Raw genomic sequence first — 21,811 nt, 5'->3', positions numbered from 1 at the left:
TGTGTGTGACGAGGAGGGGTGAAGCCCTTCAGAAAGGATGTTTACCTGCCCGGGTCTCCAAAGGGCACCTGCTCTACGGGAATCATGCTGTCTGGCCATGGAGCCGTCTGATTGGGTGGTGCCTGTTGCTGTGGAAACTGGTGGCCTGCCATTCCCATGCCTATGTCCATGTCTGACTGGGCTAGAGGAGGAACACACACACACACACACACACACACACACACACACCCCCCGAATTACCACATGCACAAAGAGACAGACATGACCGTGCACACCCCCCCCCCCATGACACAACCCCACACCCCCACACAGACACAACCCCACGCACACCCATGACACAGACACAACCGCACGCACACACACCCCCATGACACACACGTACACGGACAAACAGGTTAAATATCCATGATAAGTGACAACAAAAAAAAATATTTATAACATTACATCAGAATTACACTTGGAAATTCATTGGAACATCCAGTATATCCAGAACAGCTTTGGTTCTCCAAGTCACAGAAACTACAGCTTCACCTGAGGCTTTTTGTGCCCTGACATTAAATCTGAGCTTTACACTTATTACAGCATGAACAACGATGACACACACACACACACTCATGATCATGTCCCACTCACATCATAAGACAACTGGATTACAGAGTGAGAGTTCGGAGTAACCAAGCCACTGACATTTTAGTTTGGTGTTTGATCAGATGGGACCTCTGTGTGTGTGTGTGTGTGTGTGTGTGTGTGTGTGTATACCATTGGGCATCATTGGAGACTGCAGCATAGGTCTGGTGCCCGGCTGGCTATTTGGTCTCATAGGCATGGCTGTGCTGGTGTTGGGCACCATGCGGTTGTGGAGCACCCCCTGCTGGAGTGACTGCTGTGTGGAGGGCACCGCAGTGACAGGTGAAGAGCTACTGACGACAGCAGCACCCTGAGAGGCCCAGGCATCAGGAGGCATGCCTGTGTGTGCGCACACAAACACACACACACACACACACGTAAACAGCACATCTAACCCAATCAATTGCCTGATGGATACCCTCTTTAATTAAATGTCTGTGATACAGGTTTGCACAATGTAAACATTAAGGCCTCACAAACAGACACACACAAACAGACACACACAAACAGACACACACAAACAGACACACACACTCCCGCATGCGCAGCAAAAGAAGCAGAGGAATTCAGCTGGGGTCCAAACTACCTACCTGCCATGTTGGGATGATTAGACATGACACCTTGATTTCCCATCATGCCTTGCTGCTGCAGTAGCGAGTAGGGGGTGCTGTTCCGCATCACGTGGTAGTGGCCTGGTGCACCTTTAGCAGACAAGCTCATATCCAGAGATACACCCCGCAGAGGAGCCGGTCTTCCTGGATGCCTCGGACCACCGAAACCTAAAGACACGCAAAGACCCACGCGAACACACACACACAAAAAAGCACAGAGGATTGACTTAAGAGCAGAGGGTCGACCCTGCCACGCTATAGAACCGAGGAGCAGGTCACATGACACTCAGTTAACGCGAGGTTAGTAACGACAGCTCAACTAGAATGTTAAGTGTTAACACTGCGCTACTGTATAGACACAGAGTAACCATATTTGGTTGCTTTGCCATGGATATAACTTCCCTTTCAGGAAGCTGGACTGTGAAAATGAGGAAGTGTTTTGTTTTATTTTACCCATAGACATCAGTTTTCAGACAAAATCTGATTTCCATAGAGAAAACTCCAAACAATATATTATGAATCCAAAATGTTTTCTCTTCTCTCTATTTATGGCTCTAAGTACCGAGACAAAGCTAGTTCATTTACAGAGCACCTTCCATACACTGCCGTCACTGTGAGAAGGGTATGCATGATCGAACAGGAACACGAACCGCACGGTTACACGCACAGCTCACACACTAGAATGTAGTGAAACACAGCACATACTTTCACATATTGACATGAGCACATGCACACCCGAACACACACGAAGTGAATAAGAGTTTTGAGGTGTGATGCAGATAGGATTAGGCCAAGAGAGAGAGAGAGAGTGAGTGAGTGAGTCAGTAAGTCCATGCCAGTGTGTTTCAGGAGGTAACGTTACTCTGCATACTCTCTGTTGTAGACAGTTGCACAAGATAGCCAGCAGCTACGGTTTGTAGTGAAGGAAGGGAACTAGAAAGAAGGAAAGAGAAAGACAGAGAGCGAGAGCAGCCAGGCAAGGAGTGCGTGTCTAATCTCTTGCTTGCGTGAGTGTGAGCAGTACCGAGCTAAGTCACATGGCAGGACTGTCAGCCTCTGAGTGTGATACCTGAGATTACAGCTGAATGTTGTGTTCAGTATGAAAAAAGGAGTTTTTCAGGCAGCTTTGGGTTTGTAAGTGTCTGACCCTGTGTTAAACAGCGCAGCGCAGCGCACAGACAACACTGGCAACAAGCCTGGGCTATGTATCTTAGTTCTTAGTGAGCTGAAGTGTGTGTGTGTGTGTGTGTGTGTGTGTGTGTGTGTGTGTGCGCATGTATGAGTGAATGCGTGTGCGGGAGACTCACTCTGCTGTCCCATGGCCTGTAGGACTCTCTGCTGCTGCTGCTGTTGCTGGGGTCCTACGGTAGCTCCGCCCTCTCCGGTGATCTGAAGGATGTCGTTGATGATGGCCTGCTTGTCCACGGCACCCGGCAGAGACACCGACCGCGACTCAGAGAACAGGCCTGGCTGACTGTTCTGCAGGTCATCCAAAATATCATCCAGCTCACTCGACTACACACACAGACACACACACACACACACACACACACACACACACACACACATAAGCATCTATACAAGACAAATGATGACGTGCTCCTTGCACAGTTGCAACGCTGCAACAATAAGTTACGAATTCTGCCAAGCTGGAAACACAGGATAAGCAGAGAACAAGTAATTCAATGCACGTGACAGAAGACAGAACACTCATTAAAAGCGCCAGCAAACAGATCGCAGCAGTAAGATGGCGTACTTCCTGTGCAATCCACAGTCACATGGGAAAGAGGGCAGAGACCCTCGGATTCACATCTCACCACAGGGACAAGAGAAGACGCATGTTATGCTGTGGTTGCCTTGTCTGCCTGCCAGAACACACCTCCACCCCCCGCCCAACACACACACACACACACACACACACACACACACACACACACACACACACACACACACACACACAGGAATCTAGGCCACTCTTCACACAGAGATAAAGGTAGCTGTAGTCTACTCTATTTGCTACAGACTTGTTACCATTTTATAGCCCAGCACAGTAGACTGCCTCTTCCGCTGTGAAGTTATTTGAAAACAGTGCGCGTACACACACACAAAAGGTCAAAACACAGCTTCATTTAAACACATGCTCCATGTATTTTCTTTGTAACCCCCCCCCCAAACCTTTCATATGTAAGAATAACAGTGGGGGCAGAAAAAGAGCTCAAATGGAGAAGCCGCTGGCAATGTCGTCTTGACTTAACTGGACTTTATCTACTGGGACCAGCACTACAGCAGTAAAGACCCTGTAATCCTAGCCAAAACCACATAAAGACTTCCCATTATCCTTCCACAATGTCCACTTATTCAAAACAGCACAAAATTAAACCATCTATTTGAGAAAAAAAAAAAAAAAAAAAACCTAAAGCAAAGGACACATAGCATTTAAAGCAAAGCTTTGCTAGAGTGGACCACACACATTGAAACACGTTAACATACAGCGCCCACAGCCAAGACAGCGGAAAAATCGAAATAAACACACGCAATGTTCAAGGTCCGCCAGGAGGGGGCAGCACTCATGACATCTCTATTACAATACGGTTGAATTAATGGAGCAGTCAGCAGCACAGATTCATGAACTATAAATGCAAATCCTGAATGAGATACTGTGTCTCAGTTCAACAGGCATGCTGTTGTACTTCTAAAGGCTGAAATTTTACCAAATTTGTTCAACTTAGCTTAAAAAATAAATAAATAAAAAATTGTACTAATAGGATTCAGAGCATCAGTACCTTGATTGAGAATGCAGGTAACCTCAGGTGGCCTCATTTGAAAAGGGTATGACTTCATGTAACAGTTGTATTTACATGCATCTAAAGAGGATCCAAATGAAGTGGCAGCTGAGAGCAGGAGGAGTGTGTGTGTGGAGAAAGGTCTGTCTGGCGGGGGAGATCCAACAGGCACCAGATCAGCTCTGCACTGCCCCACTCTCTGACGCCCCCCCCCCCCCGCCGGTGTGTGCTGAGTCTCTCACATGCTCGCTCGCTCTCTCTCTCTCCATCACTCTCCCCCACCAGTGCTCACACTATATCTGCCTCTGTCTCTAATTCTCCCTCTCTCTCTCTCTCTGTGTATATATATGGAGGGAAAGGGTTGCACATGCACAGGCCATGAAGACGAGCTACGTAATGAGGTCAGTGCTGGTGTACCGCACGCACGCATCCAGGGAGACCTGCTGCTGATTGGTTAGCATCTCCTCTCTCTCTCTCATTTCTCTTTCTCTCCTCCATAAGCCCGCTCTACAGTTTCCTCTCCAACATTCTCTGGGTCTGCCTGTCCTCCCTATGTCTCTCCTCCACATACGGTCGTGTGTGTGTGTGTGTGTGTGTGTGTGTGTGTGTGGAGTGGGAGGGGCTGGCCTCTGAGCCACATGCCTAAGTCACAGAGGACTGAAACCTGCCCAAAGAGGTGCCACACGACCCACTGGCGCTGAGGCGTGTGATGCCCAGGATGCTGGCTGTGGCGTGAGAGAAGCTCTTCTGTGTGGCTTTCTGATCTGAGGTGCAGATGAACCACATGATTATCTCGCACCGTTCCCTCAGTGGAGCAGAAGTATGTACTGCAATGCACCATGGGGCCTACAGGCCTCTCCAAGCCCCCAGCAAGAGAGATTCAAGAGGAAATGGGAGTTAGGACTTCAGCAGGACTGATTGTGCCACCTCCCATCAGACCAGTCTTGACCGCTTTACAGAGGAAGGCTGAAATCCAGAGAGATGGTTTTGGGGGCTTTTTTAAAGAGGGGGGCTGGGTTACAGATACTTATAAAAGCGAGGGGCTGAGGGGTGCTGGTTGTTGTGACAGAGCTGCAGGCTGGTTTGTCCGCAGCTGACCGTGAAGGATGTAGGTGATCACAAGAACAAGGCAAAGCACAGTTAACACAACTATGCTCTGCTCTGTATGGCTAACACAGCCATTCAAAGCATAGTTAACACAGCCCTATAGAGCAGAGCATGGTTAACACAGCCCTGTAGAGCAGAACACAGTTGAGCCAGCAAAACAGAGCAGATCACAATTAACACTACCATACAGAGCACAGTTAACACAGCCCTACAGAGCACAGCACAGTTAACATAGCCATTCAGAGCATAGTTAACACAGCCATACATACCAAAACACAGTTAACACTTCCATACAGAGCAGTTAACACGGCCCTGCGAGCAGAACACAGTTAACACGGCCCTGCAAGCAGAGCACAGTTAACACAGCTATACAAAGCACAGCAATGTTAACTCAGCCATTCAGACCAGAATACAGTTAACACAACCATTCAAAGCATAGTTAAAACCAGCATTCAGAGCAGAGCACAGTTAACACAGCCCTACAGAGCACAGAATATTTAATCCAGCATAACAGAGCAGAGCACAGTTAACACAGCCATTCAGAATCTGCTCCAACATTAGAAGTCAATGCTCTTTTATCAGGTCATTGAGCACCTTAAATTAGCTAGATTTCACATCGTTAGGTAGCCCCTGTTTGGTGTTATATTAGGCTACATGTGTGTGATTGCGTGCCCATTTTAGGAATATGGGGCAGAGCTTCAGAATCAGACGCAGGGAGAGTTTAGTCAGGAGTGAGACACTCCTAAAGCCCTCTTATGCATCCCACTGTTTCATAAGGTGCAGACTTGAGCTGTAATGAGGAGGATAAAGAAACACACACACACACACACAGACACACACACACACAGTCCCGGCACAGTCGGAAGCATGTGCGCGAGCACGCACGCATGCACACTCCAGCAAGCATGCAGACAGCTCCATATAAAGTCGCTCTCCGTGCGCACGCAGACAGAGGCTGAGAGAGAGCAGCAACACGACTGTGGTCAGTGAGAGCGGAGGAGCCCTCCTCTGACTCTGACCTCATCAATAATGCAGAGGACAGATTAGAGGGACAGAGACAGAGAGAAAGAGGAAGAGAAAGAAGCAGAGAGTGAGGAAGAGAGGAGAGTAAGCGAGAGAGAGAATAACAGAAAATAAAAGAGAGAGCGAATAAGAGCGAGTGAGCGAGTCTTGGAAAAGCTCTAACGAAGTCACGGCTTACTCAATGTCTTGCAAACTTGTCACTTAACGTATGACAAAGGAGGCTTTGACTGGCTGCTTGAGACAGCCAGGCATTAACACTGACTTAATGAAAAGGTGTATTATTTGTAGCCATTGTAGCGAGTTTAATATAACAGCAGGAAACGGTCCTATTCATTTGACAGTCACAACAAAGGAGAAGCATGAGCGTAGTAGTCAGTGGAAAACGCACTCATAGCTACAGGTCACGAAGCACCTGTGGAGGCAAAGCCATCGTGTGTGAGTTTGACCTCTGTCACACATCTCTGCTTCTGTTCGTGTTCTGCTGTCACTCTGTGCTACCAGCCAGCCAATCACACAGCAGACGTGTGTGTGCGTGGGGGGGGGGTGTGCGTAAGCGCATGCACATCCATGCACAAAAAGCACATTGGCATGTAGGCGCAAGCGTAAGCGTGCACACAGGAATGGCGGCGTCCGCAGCAGAAAGACAGCCGGGGCCCGAGAGGGGCGGCCGTCGCTGCCTGTGGGCCAGGTGTACACAGCATGTGGGAAACACGGGGAAGGTACGCATGAAGCCGGGTGAATACACAGGGAATTAGAGGAGAGAAGGAAAACACTACCTAATAATAATAATAATAATAATAGCTGGAAAACAACATGAAACAGTCCCAGGAAGAGGATAATTCGGGAGTGTGTCGTCATTAAATGCAGCAAAATAGCTCAACATTCCTCCATTATTCCACATAAGAGAATAAAACTGTGGAATTAGGGGTTGGCATGAGGCGAGCTTTACTCAGAACGCTGCTGCATTCTAGGCATCACTGGGATTCCCCGTGCAGATAACACTCACGGAACTCCAGGGTTTTTCCAGAGAACAGCAGGGCAACAAGGGCACCACACTAACAGCAGGTGCGACGGCCGCTCGCAGGGGCAGTAGATGTGTGTTCTGGCCGCTGTGCTGGAGAGATGGCACTTTGGTCTGCTGGCCACGGCACAGGGCTGCCACCTGGACAAGCCAGGGTCAAGGCTGGCTGGTGTTGCTGCCTTTTCCACAGCGGAACGGGGCGGGCGCTGGGCATTAATGCACACCAGCAGGTCGGTGTCTGTATGATGATCGCGATCAGCAATACTATACTGACACAGAACCAAACAGATGAATGAAACACCAGCCTGAAACGATACTCCCTGTCGTCCTCTTACTGGGTTCTAGGGCTTTCTGCGATACACTGCAGTATGGAGTGTGGCAGTTATGAAAAATTGGCCAGGGGGTGGTAAGCAGAGCATGCAAAGTTTACTTAACTGGCTATCCATTTCCTTTTCTTTCTTTTTTTTACACACATATGCATTTACAAATATATATATATATTTATTTATTTATTTATTTATTTTATTTAGCTCCCAAATCAGAAAAATGTACAAATTCCTATGCTGTTTAGTGATTCATCATCGCACAAGTAGAAAAGGCTTCAGGAAAACAGCAGTGGTACCTCAAATGCAAACAGAGCGCCTGGTCTAACTGAGCCTCCGGGCTGCTCGGCCACACAGGCCGCCCAGTGAAATGATTCCTCCTCTTATTTTTTTCCCCCAAATGTCACAGTGAAACTGGCTGCCATGTTTCCCACAGAGCTAGCTTCCTGTGCCGCAGGAGCCGAGAGCCGAAGCGTCCTCCTCCCCTCTATCCTCTCCCCTTCCTCCTCCTCTCTCTCTCTCGCTCTCTCCCCCATTATCTTTCTCTCTCTCCCCCCCCCCTCTCCCTCTCTCTCACCCACTGAGTCATTTATATCCCTGCTGTATCTGGGTCTCCATTGGCCAGATAAATCTGATGTCTGTTCTACTTTAGTGGAGAGAGAGAGAGGGAGCGAAAGAGAGAGAGATGGAGAATGGTGGAGAGGAACTGAGACAGAAAAGCACATTCAATGAAAAAGTTTCAGAGACTACCACTGTGCGCGCGTGTGTGTGTGTGTGTGTGTGTGTGTGTGTGTGTGTGTGTGTGTGTGTGTGTGTGTGTGTGTGTGTAATAAAGCAAATGGCTTCCACTAAAAGGCAGTGACATATCTTCATAATTAAAATTTCTGTATCATATAGATTTGTGTATGATGTTCTACATAAAGTGCTGACATACTGCTGCCAGGCATTTAGAGCAGGACCAGAACCACCTCACGGTCAAACTACGGTCTACCCACCGTGAAACTACGGTCTACCCACAGTCAAACTACGATCTACCCACAGCTTCCCCTCATGGCTCAGATCAGTGTGCTCTCATCAGGCAATGTCTGACTCTCTGAGACAAAAGGTCAGAAGACAAAAGCACACAACCTGAAAGTTCTGCTCTGGAAAGCACCTTACTTCACCTACCAGCACGCTGGCCCACCTGCTCCACGTTAGCTCCACCCACCCACCCTGCCCCTACTGATCCTGACTCCACTCACCTCCCTCCACTCCACCAATCCTGACTCCACCCACCTGTTCTGTCCGCTCGTAGCCTCCGTCCGTTTTCTCTGTCTTCACGCTGGGTATCTTGGTCCCTTCCACCTTGACCTCACCCGGCTCCATCTTGATGTTTTTGTCCTTGAGCGCATTATCATCTTTGTCCAGCAGGTAGCGCAGCAGAGCGTTGTCCTTCTTCTTGGGGCTGGCCGGCTCCTGTTTGGTCGCTGCCTCGGCCGTAGCAGACCCCGAGGAGTCCTGACCCAGCTCCTTGCCTGTGGCTTCTGCGGTGAGCTTGGCCAGGTCCACGGGTGACGTGCTGTTCTGGAGAAGTCTGTGCAGGATCTTGTGCTTCTCCTTCAGGGAGGTGGCGTGGGCGGACGAGGCCCCCGTCTGAAGCCCCGTCGCGGATGGGTCCTTGCAGCCGGGCTCTGGCCCGGGGGGCGGCGAGGACGTCTCCGCAGGTTCCGATTTAGTGGTGAGAAGCTGGAGGAGCTTCGTGTGCCCCTTGTTGTCGTGGAGCCGGCCCTGGGGGTCGCCAGGGTCGGCAGCGCCGAACTGGGCCAGGGCGACACCCTTTTCGTCCCTCTGCTGCTCTCTGCCATCGCCCTGCCCGGCCCCCGCCAGCTCCGGCCCGCCTTGCTGCTCTCCGAACGACTCCGGGCCTCCCGGCTTATGGAGCAGATGGGGGCTCACCCCTGCAGCTGGGGACCCCAGCTTCCTGTCGGGGGAGCCCAGTGCCTGGCTGAGACACACGCCGTGGCACTCACTCAGGGCCTGGAGGGCGTTGAGGGAGCTGCTCGTGTACCCGCCCACTGTGCCTGTTCCGCCCACGCCACCCGCCCCTCCACTCGGGCCAGTGGGTGCAGGCGAATGAAGGGGGTTGGCGGGGGAGAAGTGAGGCGGAGGCAGGCGGGGAGAGCCCGCCATCCCGGGGCTGGCGCGGTGCCGCGGTGACAGCATGCCCGGGCTCCCCTGTGATGGGCTGCTCATCTTCAGGGGGTAACCGCTGGCCTGAGGCGTGGTCGCCTGCATCGGCCCAATATGACCCATCGCCCCGGGACAGCCAAAGCGGTAGGCCTGCACGGGGCCCACAGCACCAGGCTCCTTGGGGCCTCCAGGTGAGGGGAAGGTGGGCGTGTTGCTGCTGACTGTGGTGTCCTGGCCCTGGGAGACGCCTGTGGAACCTCCTGGGCTGGGAGAGGTCATTGAGGTCACTGGGTTCATAGGTTTGCCCAGGTCAGGAGTCATGCCACAAACGTTCTGCTCCCTGGAAAAGCACGTGCACACGCACACGCACACGCACACACACACACACACACACAGTACTTGAGAGAGTTACACAGAAGTTATGCCAAAACACTGGTACTACAAACCCACATAAACAAACTGTAAAAGAATGCACTGACTGTACACGCGCGCGCGCGCACACACACACACATTTGAGAAAGTTTCATTTAAATGCACTTCTTATACTGAAGCATCAAACATAGTCACAAACAAGAGCGACTGGCAAGCGGCAGATAAAAGAGCCTCACATTTACAAATAAACACAAAGAAACAAATTTACAAACAAATTAAACCAAACAACAGGCCAGTTGGAGCCGCTAAGCTAAGCTAGCACTGCAACTTTTAAATGGCGTCCTAACTGCAACATAAGAACTCCTACTACACAGAAAGAATCTCTCATATAAAAAAAAAAAGGTTACAATGGAATTAGAGGAATGGCTTTAATCCAGCCAGGTTCCGTACGGGAGGATGAGGAGGAGAGAAAATCAGGGTAAACAGCGGGGGTGCCCTCGCTGGAGAGGGCAGTAAAGACAACAACTTGCCCAGGGTCCAGAGCCCACTGGTGCACACACAAAGACGTCGTCTGCGGTGAGCGAAAAAAAAAGGTTCCAAAAGGTTCCACCTCTGGACGAACTGTGTGAAGGTTCTGGCCACCCACTGAGGGATGGGCTTAATGTTAATCTGCACTTAGCACGCACACGCACGCACACAGGCAGACAGTCTTTATGGGAAGCTTGGTTCAAATAAATCCAACAACTGAGCAAGACGCCTGCTCTGAGTAGTCAGTATATCATATTGGGAAGTGTCCCATATATGTTCAGTATATAATGCCCTAGCAGCCAGACCAGCTGCAGTTACAGGGAGATTCTAAAGATCAGAGGCAATAAATTTTGCCACCTGCACTAAACTTTATCATCTGTGCTAAATTTTATTACAATGCATTAAAAGGGGAATTAGGAAATGAATCCTCTCCCACAACACACACACACACACACACAATGTGCATACCTCTGAAGGATATGCAGAGACATGTAAAGCTGGGGTTCGTTGGTAGCAGGTGAACGAACCAGTTTGCTCTTGGTGTGAGCAGACACAATGGTGCCGTCGGCCAGGGAGAAGCGGTAAATGGGACTGAACGCCTGGCCGTGTCGCAGAACTAAACAAAAACATACACCACCACTGTTTAACACTGCCTGATGCAAAACACACACACACACACACACACACACACACACACACACACACACACACACACACACACACACACACACACACACACGCACACGCACGCACCATGACCAGTCATGTCAAGTGCAGTCACACTCATGTTAAACACTTGCATACATCACTGAAGGTAACGATGTAAAATACATAATGAACAGAAACATTATTTTCCCGATCGCTACGTTATAATTGTTAAAGATCGGCCTGCATTATTTTTTGACAATAATTATTTACTTTTGGATAATGTGAATGATTCATCAAAACACCCACAGAACCCTGATGTGGCCCATCTGTGATTGGTCAGGACGTTCACACCAGGGGGTGACTGTGTGTGTGTGTTTTGTGTGTGTATAAAGCGCGGCCCTGCGTGACGTGAGTCACCTTCTTGCTGGTGCCGCTTGGCGTAGGAGATGTCGCCGTCGTTTTGGAGGTGAAAGCGCTGGATGCATCTCCGCACCAGGTCCTCCCAGCCTGGCTTCATGGAAGCCCGCAGCAGACTGGTGTCTAGGGAGGTAATCTTCCCTTCAGAGAGAGAGAGAGAGAGAGAGAGAGAGAGAGAGAGAGAGAGAGAGAGAGAGAGAGAGAGAGAGAGAGAGAGAATGCTCACCCTAATAATGGCAAACACGACAGTGATGCAGTGGTGAGCGGAATGGAGGCTCTCCGCCAGCGGCATTCACGTTCCTGCTTCTCCATTTCAACACTTTGCTGAGAGGTACTGAAGCTACGAGCTGGGACAGATGCTTGGTGCTGACGTGGACATCCAGCCAGTTCTCAAGCTCCTCAGGGTTCTTTGTATGTTTGCTGGTTCAGCTCTCGGACTTTCAGCAACCTGCACTGATAGTCAGGCTGCTAAATCTAGTCTTTATCCTCAGCTGAAGTCATTAATTTTTCACTACTGCAGTTTTAACTGGGAGGCTGTGTGTGTAGATTTACCAGGGTTGTGAAGTGACTCAGTCTGGGGTGTGTGTGTGTGCGCGCGTGTGTGTGTGGACAGCATTGACATGGTTACCTTGGAGATCTTGTCTCGTGGTAAAGCTCTCGTGTGTGGGGAGTATGGGACGCTCTTTCATGGGAACACGACGAGCAACACAGATCAGACATGACTGGAGATCTAGAGACAGAGAAAGGGAGAAAATGAGAGAAAGAACGAGAAAGGAGGAGTGAGAGAGAGAAGGAATTGGCCTGTGTGGCAAACAGTAAAAAAAAAAAAAAAAAAGAAAAGAACAGCAGCACCAATTTAACCCCAGATGAATAGGAAGAGCTGGACTGGTTAATTGTGGGAGGTACTTGATGACTTGAATGAGACCTCGAGGCTCGGGGCAGACTGACATGAGGACAAACGACGTGACGAAATGTGACCTTTGAACTGTGTCAGTGTGGCAAACCTGCCCACTGGACTACTCCCACAGAAACCTGGTTTGAAGAGCCATCAGTCTCTCTCACTCTCCCACACACCCACACAGACAAACCCGTGTGCACACACTTGCATGCACACAAACACTCACTGAGCTTGGAAGAAAGAAGAACAGCTGCGTTTCATCCTTCACACGCACGCGTGCATGCGGGTGCGCAGACATGCACACCCGTTCTCACACGCATGCACGCACATGCATGTGCACTCTCGCTCCTCTACACACTCCTTCCTTACATGAGCACTCGCATGTGCACACGCACACAACGCACTCAAATTCACATACAATACACACTCTCCGTTCTCTTTCTCTACCAAACACACACACACAGAAGGGCAAAGCCAGACTGGGATCCACACAAACCCTGAACTCTGAGTGACTGCAGTGATGGAGGGAGTGAAGGAGTGACTGACAGATTAAGGCGTCTCTGAGGAAAAGGCAGCCGCTCCACACACACACACACACACACACACACACACACACACACACACACACACACACACACACACACACACTTCTCTCCTCTTACTGCAGGCTCCAGATTACCATCATGGGTGTGATTATTACAGCAGCCTGGATTACTGCAGATTAGTTATTGTACAATGCAAAAGCCCAAAGAAAGTAAATTCTGTTTTTACTTAATTTCCTCTTTTGAATATATTCGGATCGTAAAGTGCCCTTGTGGCCCTGTGTTCGATTTCTTCTTAATGGACTTGCAGATAACGCAACAGCTGGGGGTCGGATGGCCGTAGGTCATCAGCTGCTCCACGTCGCTCTGATCCATGGAGCCGGCGCCAAGGAGCTGCAGGCGGGGGAGTCGCTCCACGGGTGTGGGAGGAGCTCCACTTACCCTCACCCTCCTCTTTGATGGACTTTGGCTCGGAGACGGCGAAGCACTGCATGGTCTCGTATTTCTGCTGCTGCTGCTGCGCCTCCTGCGCCTCCTCCTCCAGCTCCCCGTGGGGGTTGACCAGCATGCGGCAGTTGAAGGTGTGGCTGTTTCGTCGCGAGCCCTCGCTGGACCATGGCACCCCGTTCACTGGCGGGACAAAGCACAGTGATGCGAGGCTACTACGTGGGAACGATTCAGAACCCCAGAACACGTCCCTTACGTGAGAGAACGTTCAGAACCTGAGAACATGTCCACAGTACAGGAAATAATTTACAACACATCCATTACCCAGCATCACATTAATAACGTAAGAACTTGTCTACTAAATGGAAGCACATTTCTAACGTGGGAACGTGCTTCTACCAGGGGATCACATCCACTAACGCCTCAAATGCACTATGCTTCAGCACAAAAAGGTTTTATAGTGTGATTTTTTTTTTTTTTTGTTGTTGTTGTTGAAGAAATGACGAATTTTTTTTTTGTTGTTGTTGAAGAAATGACGAATCCCGAGAGCGATATCGCTACAGAGCTAAACATGAGCGTGTTTGTTTTGGAGTCTAGGCCTTCTACCGGCTCTCAGCAGTGAATGATATCTGTGTCTCATGACATCCAAGCTTTCCTAATGGATCGCAACATTCTCAAATATCTCAGAAATCTCGCAGGCTCTCACTGTCCGTCTTGCTCAGCCGCTAAATGTAGGACAAGGTACTGAACACTGTGGTACAAAGAGCCCAAGCTGCACTGCTTACATGCTACTGCATCAGATCAACCAGGGCTCAGGTAGAGACCACAGAAGAAACTACTGATTTGTTTGGTGGGGAGTACGAAGACACTTTTGAGTGGCTCAGTACCGCGCACACATGCACTGCAGACATGAACCTCCTGAATAACTCAACATCTATAAAAGCTAGAATGAAAAGGAATATCGGTTTTGACAGTCACAAACAAAAGAAGAAGAAGAAAAAAACCCTATTTTTGTGTGAATTTGAGGAAGAGGAAAACAGCATGGGCAGCGCACATGGCAGGAAGTGGAACTGCTTGAGGGTGTTTAAGCATTCTGACAGCTCGCTCCCAAACATCCACAGCATTTGCCATAATGGAGTTCTGCCAAATTAGGTTTGTGGTCGGGAGCTGCCTGTGGTAACAAAGGTATTCTGATCCATTTCCTACTACTGTACTGTTCTGCGCAGGGTGTAAGTACGCTAGATTTTGAAAACCCGTGCACAAAGCTGTAAATCACCGTTCAACAGCAACGTTCGTGTATGGTGACCTCACTGGTAGAAACAAACAGACTTCCTTTTTTTGCTGCCCCCGGGGCGTGCAGGGTGTCTGCAGACGTACCCAGCGATTTGGGCAGCAGGTTCTTGATGAACTCGGCGTGGTCGCCCACGTGCAGGATGCTGTACACGCTGGTGTTCATCAATTCCTCCTGGTTGTAGCGCAGGTACTGGTACACGTTCTCCGACACGAACACGATGTTGCCCTCCATGTTTACCACGAAGAAGAAACCGTCCAAGGCCTTCAAGAGGGAAAAAATAACCCAAAACAAAAAAACAAAAAAAAACAAAAAACAAAACAGCAGCTCTGACACATTTACCCTTCGGCCAAGAGGACTGCGTTACATGCACACGCATACAATTACCTTACAGTAAGAATGCTAGCTAACAAAGATTAGTTTATCATCTACATGTAATACCATGTGATGGAGTGAAATTTTTACAGGAGTAAAACTTGTGGAGAAAGAGATCAATAACATCCTTGCTTCCCAACATAGAAGACATATTTAAGTGAAAGGGATAATGGCATGTAATGCAAGGGTGTGTGTGTGTGTGTGTGTGTGAGAATTCAAGGCACTGGGACTAATTGAGAGGTCTGAGCAGCATGGGAGGGTGGGGTGGGGGTGGTACAGTTCCTCTTCAAATTCAGCTCGACCACAATGGGCTAATTAACTCTGAGGCAAAGCTGCTCCCTGCAGTGGCTGGTGAGTATCTATTTAAAACAGCGCATTCAGTGTTTCAGTGCCACTGTTTACGCGTGAGCCAGGAGACCTGGAACAGCTGCTTGCCCTCTTTCCCTGTGCAGATTACAGACTACCAGCATATGCACGCACATGCACGTGTGTGTGTGTGTGTGTGTGGTGTGTGCGCGCGCGCATGCGTGTTGTGGAGAGAGAGAGAAGCAGGCACAGGATTCAACTGAAGGACTGCACAACCTCAAGTTAAGCATCAGCTAACAAGACTGTGTCAATTAGCTGACAGAATAGCTCCCAGCCCCTTTAGGGTCGTTTTGTAATCACCATAAAAAGGATGTTTGCTTTCCAAAGCACTGCTGAGGCTGGGACAGCACCTCTTTATCTGCAGCATGACTCTATTAAATACTAAAATCAACAGCAGTGCAAGAATACATATTCCTTCCTGGTGGTCAATCACAGCGTAGCAGAGCAAAGGGCACCGTGCATGGCCAAATCCCTGCGGCCCTACACACTGGAGGGGCAGATGAGGACGAGAAGAGGCAAAAGTGTAGATGTGGCCATGTGGTGGGCACATTAAGCAAACATCACATAAGGAGCAGGCCGAGTTCGGCCTAGCAGAGCCGCGCTTGCACAACACGCTCTGGAATGTGCCGAGGGATTGAACGGTGCCCTGACTGGGGCTGGCAGGCTCTCGCCGACTCCGACCCCCCCACCCTGTCCTGCAGCAGCTGGGCAGGGCCGCACGACTTCCTTTACAGAGGGAGGCCAGGTCTGCTGCCAGAATCTCTCAAACACACACACACACACACACACACACACACACACACACACACACACACATTCACGCATGTAGAGCGACTGGACAGTCAAAGCAGAAGCCTCGGTCATACGGACTTGCACAGCGTCTCGCTTTTGCACATGCACGCTCAGCATGCTTATTTTAGTGCACCTTTAAGGGATCTACCAGTATGCCGCGCCCACTGCCATGACACGGGTTTCTTCAATAGGGTGCTGGGCGTGAGGGAGTAGAGTGGCACCTGCGCAGAGCCAGGAAGTGGGGGCACGTGCCAGGGGCATTTATGGCCACCAGGGAGACAAGAGGCCATTTCCTCCCAGTGCTCTCGGGCCATGAGCAGTTTTTCAATGAGGCAAAACAGAAAGTGTGCATCACCCCTCAAAGTCAGACACGGGGAGTGAGGGAGCACACAGGGGATATTTTTAGCCTCTGCTGCGTGTCAATATGGTGCCAGTGGACCTCTGGAGCTATAAATACTCCCCGAGAACATGGCGTAGGGCCGGGTGGTCTCTCTCTCTCTCTCTCTCTCTCTCTCTCTCTCTCTCTCTCTCTGCTATCAGCCACAGTGTTCTCATTTATCCTCCCCAGCCGGCCTGAGGACTCACATGACCGTCTGATTCACTACAGTTACACTTGATCACTCCCAGAATCCCCTCATCCCTCAACAAGAGCTCTCATACAAGTTACTCCTAAGCCTATCCTCAAAATGGAACTAATACACAAAGCTTTTAATACACTATTAACAAAAATCACCCAGCGTGCAGATAAACGTTTGCGGTGGTTGAGAAACACTGGGTGGACTTCGCCACAGTGTAAATGCTACAAAAATGCACTAATCCAATACCAGAGGATTTGAACTCTAGTTTGTACGTTTTAAATGAATTGGATCATGTGTGCGCAACCCAAATCTACACTTTTGTACACAGGACACTGTGATTATTGTGGACAGCAGACTTGACAGTGGAAGGCTGATACTCTAAATACATCATTAACAGCATAATTTGTGCATATGTGCCGGTGAGTGTGAGTCATCGTACACTAAAACAGGGGCAGATCTAAGGCTTCAAAATCAGGGGCCACACTGGGTTATACTCAACACCAAGGCTCTACACATGTGCCACACATTCATGAGTAATTCTTTATTCAGTGGGCTTTGTACATATTTTACCAGTTATGTCTTGTTTGTTGTGGCTCTACAGTCTTATGCAAAAAAGCAGGACACATCCCTGAATATGTAAATATGTTCATTAAATTCAAACAAAAAGTCTGAACTCAAATCGGCAGACCACATGCAGAGCTGAATAATTTGACTCTAGTGTCCAAATACTTAAGAATGTTCCAAATCATGTCATATGCTGACTACAGATGGGTGACAAAGGAGAAGCCCGAATGCTTGAGCTGTAGTGTTACAGCTCTGGTAAATATGAGAATGCACCCCCACAGCAACACAGACACCAGACCTCATTACATACAGGGCAGGAATTCAGGAATTTCCTTGCATTTCAAACAGCATGTCGTGAGAACATAATAAATACTTTAAACAAATAAATAGTTTTCCTGTTGTCATTGTTTTGCCGTGTCTAATTTGTTGCTGACCTGGTGAAGGAGGTTAGACCTCCGTTGGCTTCAGCTCGACACTGTTGGTCTCTGCCTGCTATCTGATGCGCTCTGATATTTTCACTGACTGGCAGGCTGGAGCTTCTTTTCAATATCCAACTGCCCCTGTATTTTTCTTGCTTTCCACCTCTGCCAATTCATCTTATGCCAGATTTTGCCAAACTCAAAAAGACAAATTACCTCACTATTACCTCACTACTTAATGTTAGTCTTAGAATTTTGCTAAGCTAGCTGACCAATGCTAGCTAACTAGCTTGTTTTTCCAAACACAGAATACATATGGTGTACCAGCAGTTTATGCTCAACAGTCACTCCTCTAATTAGCTAGTTATGTAGCTTCCTAACATTTGGCAAACAGACGTTTGGGAGGTAAATGCTCATTTTAAAATGTTAGGTAATGTGTTGAATTGTTCAATTAACATGAAATAATGTGGTTGATATAAAATAAATAAATAAATAAAAAAACAAAAAACAAACAACCCCCCCCCCCCCCCCAAAAAAAAAAACACTGTACTGGGGGCCATTCACATTAACTTGGTGGCTCTCTATGTGTGTGTGCTGCAGCTGGACAAACAAATGTGACGTTTACTGATGTGACATGCTCTGTGACACGGGCACTTCTGTGGCCAATCAGATTTCACCTAGCGTCAATGCCCCTTTGACCACACCCCTGGATTCTGCACAGGCCTAGTAAGCAGATAATGGACCCACCTCCAGCATCATCGGTCCGAGGGCGTCTTTGTCAATAACACTTTGGCCTGTCGATGAGACGTCAGCCTTCTGAACTTCATCTTCATTGGCTACAGCAGCTTTTTCTGGGGGCAGGAGAACAGAGGGAATCGGTTTCCATCACCTTTTAACTCACCACTGTCCGCACAGTATGATGTCTTAATAGACAATTAACAAAGAACCCTAAAAAGAACACATGGGTTTTCTGGTCTCTTCCTCATTGCTAAAAATGGCCATGACAACATTTGCATGAGGGAACGACACAGGCTCATCAGATCACGCGAGTTAACAGTTCTCTCCGTTCGGCTCACGTGAAAAGGAGGGGGACGTCCTATGCGGTGCCGTCATGGCCAGCTTTGCTTAGGTCCCAGGCCCCAGCGCTCTCTTCGCTCGCGGCCGGCTGCCTGCCCTGCCCTGCTCTCACTGCGTAGTAAAGCGTCTAATTGAGCAAACGGAGCTTTTCAAGCGCTTCTCTTGCCCTCACGCCCGCGCTCTCTGATCTCTCAGAGCCTTTAAGTACTTAGCGTTGTTCAGACTTGTTGCCATGGCACGCTTTTGAGACCACAGCAACGGCCACAACGAGCTGCAGTTCTGAGAGGGGCAGCATGGGAGTGCGCCCATCCCATTCCCAACACGACCCTCGCCCAGCGCCAACACGGCCTCGACACTGCCCACTCTCAGCCCCAACACGGCCCGCACCCAACACCGACACGGCCCGCGCACAGCTCCAACACAGCCTGAAGACAGCCTGCGCCTGTGAGCTCATCCACCAGGGACAGACCACCCACTACACCACAGCTACGGCGCTCTCCTGGCGGGCTTTCCTGATCCAGAATGCTGCATCGTGGCCGGTCTTCAAGACTCCCAAACTGTCCTGTGTCACTCCAACACTCGGTTCACTTCACTGCCTGTAGCTGCTCATATCAGGTTTAAAACTCTGATCCTTGCCTATAAGGCCAAAAATGGACCTGCTCCCTCCTACTTGACGGTAATGTTCAACACCCGATCTGTACCTTGAGCCCTGCGAGTCTCTAATACCCCCAAGTTTGACCCACCCTTCTTCAAGACTCATGAAAGCATCTAGACTTTTCTCCGTCCTGACTCCCAGTTGGTGGAATGAACTTGCAAGTCCCTCACTGAACTCAACTGAAGACCCAACAGTTTGGTAAGCCTGTACTAATTGTGTGTGAACTGTTGTTTACTACAGTATTGTATCTCTCTCTCAGTCTAGGTACTGACACTTGGTTCTGGCACTGTCTTGGTTAAGGGTAATTTTGGACTCATCCATTTGTGATAGCTAAGGATGCTTTGACTAGACAACTAAAGCACTTTTGTAAGTCACTCTGGATATTAGTGTCTTCTAAATGCGAGTCCACAGCCAACCCTCTAGACTCAAACAGGCTACTTCTGTGCTCACTGCTCTTAAGTACAGCCTGAGTAATGAGCACACAAACAACAGGCCAGAGGCACACACAGCTCCTGAACTCTGTGCATCATTTCCAGGGCTCCGTCTGCGTCAATTAGCATCCAACGAAACCCAAGGACGCTAATTGCCAGGGTTGTGGGGGTGTTTAAGGGGCTCAGAAGCAGGGTGAGTGGCCAAAAGGCAGAGGAGAGGAGTGTGTGTGTGTGTGTGTGTGTGTGTGTGTGTGTGTGTGTGTGTGTCTAGCAGGAGCAGTACAAAGTGATCACTTACTGTGTCCACCTTCACCCTGCCCACTCTCACCACACCCTCACCTGCCTCATGTCACTGTGATTTCTATTTGACTGTAAATGTGTTATACTGTATACTGCAAATGTGTTCTGTTGTAATACTAGGCAATACTGCATTTTGTTTCAACCCACAGCTGCAGTGAAGAAAAAAAAAAAGATTATATGTTACAGCAGTGGAACATGTTATAGATGTGAAACACCTCAGATATGATCTAAATCTCATTTTAAACAAAAGACGCATCTTTGGTCATGTGGCGTTCACAAACATGGATGTTAATAACACCACACGTCATGAAGTAAGCAAGCCATGCTATAATTCCAGCAACTGTGTTTGCCCTGTTCTACTCTCCATTACAGTGGGCTACAGCTGGGTAGCAATGGCTGTGCGTCCCTGCTCGTGCGTTTGGCAGTGTTTGGTAGCCTGTTTGGTTAGTTCACAGGACATGCGGTCGCCTTCAGTGAGAAGGCAGTAACGCGCCTGCAGCTCAGATTCAGGAGCGCATTGTACGTCGAGTCTTGGGTCGATGTACAAATACAATTACAGCAGCGAGGGGAAAAGCCAGGGGTCTCAGCAGAGGTTAAAGTGAATGAGGAAGGGTTAGGGAAAGAGAGAGAGACAGATAAAGAGAGAGAGAGAGAGAGAGAGAGAGATTGTGTGAGTGGAGTATCATAGAGAAACAGATGATAGCTACTTCTGTGTGTGCGCTTCACATCACATTGCTCATCATTACATAACACAGTCAGATGAGCAAACAGTCAGTCACAAACATCCACCAGCATCAGCCTTCCTGTCTGATGCTCTGTGCAACAAAATATGTACAGACAGTACCCCGTACACCAGAAATCCTGCCTTCAAAAATGCACGTACAAATGCACACGCACGCACACAGCCACCCACCTACAGCTGTCAGCCTGCCACCATTCAAACCCAAATGCACATACACATTCACGCTTATCCTCCTTTTGCAGACTAGACTAAATATCTAATACACACCAAGCACACACAAACTAACGTGCACACAGATGTGTCTACATGATGCAGGAAACATCAAATTGTCCTTGAGAGTCAATACTGTTTTGTTTTTGTTTTTTGTTTTTAAACGTTTAGGCACAAAGTTAGGATCCAAGTTCATCAACAGCCCTGTGAAACAGTGATGCTCAATGGTTATATCCTGACCAAGATAGCTAACTGTTTAAAGAACACATGTATGTCAGAGTCCACAATGATTTTAAGCAGTTAATTGAGCTTACAGTTCACTGGTTTCACCTAGACCTGATCCCTCCAACACACACACACACACCATGCTTCTGTGTGTGTGTGTGTGTGTGTGTGTGTGTATTGGAGGGATCAGGTGTGTGCGCACGCGCACGTGTGTGAGTGAGTGAGAGGAGAGCTTTTTGATGCACTGAATTGTGAATGTCTAGCTGACGA

General features: G+C 48.9%; 1 protein-coding gene across 9 annotated transcripts in view; it reads right to left on the bottom strand.

Annotated features, from left to right (window-relative positions):
* Window positions 1-21,811, bottom strand: part of ncoa2 (nuclear receptor coactivator 2) — a 58,764-nt gene that overhangs the window by 12,186 nt on the left and 24,767 nt on the right. For 8 of the 9 annotated variants that reach the window (XM_081720386.1, XM_035526380.2, XM_035526378.2 and 5 more), the window contains 11 exons: window positions 18,649-18,752; window positions 14,894-15,071; window positions 13,511-13,699; window positions 12,258-12,359; window positions 11,630-11,770; window positions 11,033-11,180; window positions 8,771-10,004; window positions 2,546-2,753; window positions 1,218-1,406; window positions 760-966; window positions 46-181 (listed from right to left, as the gene is read on the bottom strand). In XM_081720386.1, the coding sequence (XP_081576512.1) occupies window positions 46-181; window positions 760-966; window positions 1,218-1,406; window positions 2,546-2,753; window positions 8,771-10,004; window positions 11,033-11,180; window positions 11,630-11,770; window positions 12,258-12,359; window positions 13,511-13,699; window positions 14,894-15,071; window positions 18,649-18,752 (2,836 nt within the window). The remainder of the gene's footprint in view (window positions 1-45; window positions 182-759; window positions 967-1,217; window positions 1,407-2,545; window positions 2,754-8,770; window positions 10,005-11,032; window positions 11,181-11,629; window positions 11,771-12,257; window positions 12,360-13,510; window positions 13,700-14,893; window positions 15,072-18,648; window positions 18,753-21,811) is intronic. The other variant, XM_081720404.1, reaches the window with a different exon arrangement.

The sequence above is a fragment of the Electrophorus electricus genome, chromosome 1, assembly GCF_041902795.1.
Source record: "Electrophorus electricus isolate QZ-2024a chromosome 1, ASM4190279v1, whole genome shotgun sequence".
NCBI classification, from domain to species: Eukaryota; Metazoa; Chordata; class Actinopteri; order Gymnotiformes; family Gymnotidae; genus Electrophorus; species Electrophorus electricus.
The sequence above is the reverse complement of the archived record's forward strand: the minus strand, read 5'-3'. Positions and strand labels throughout refer to the sequence as shown.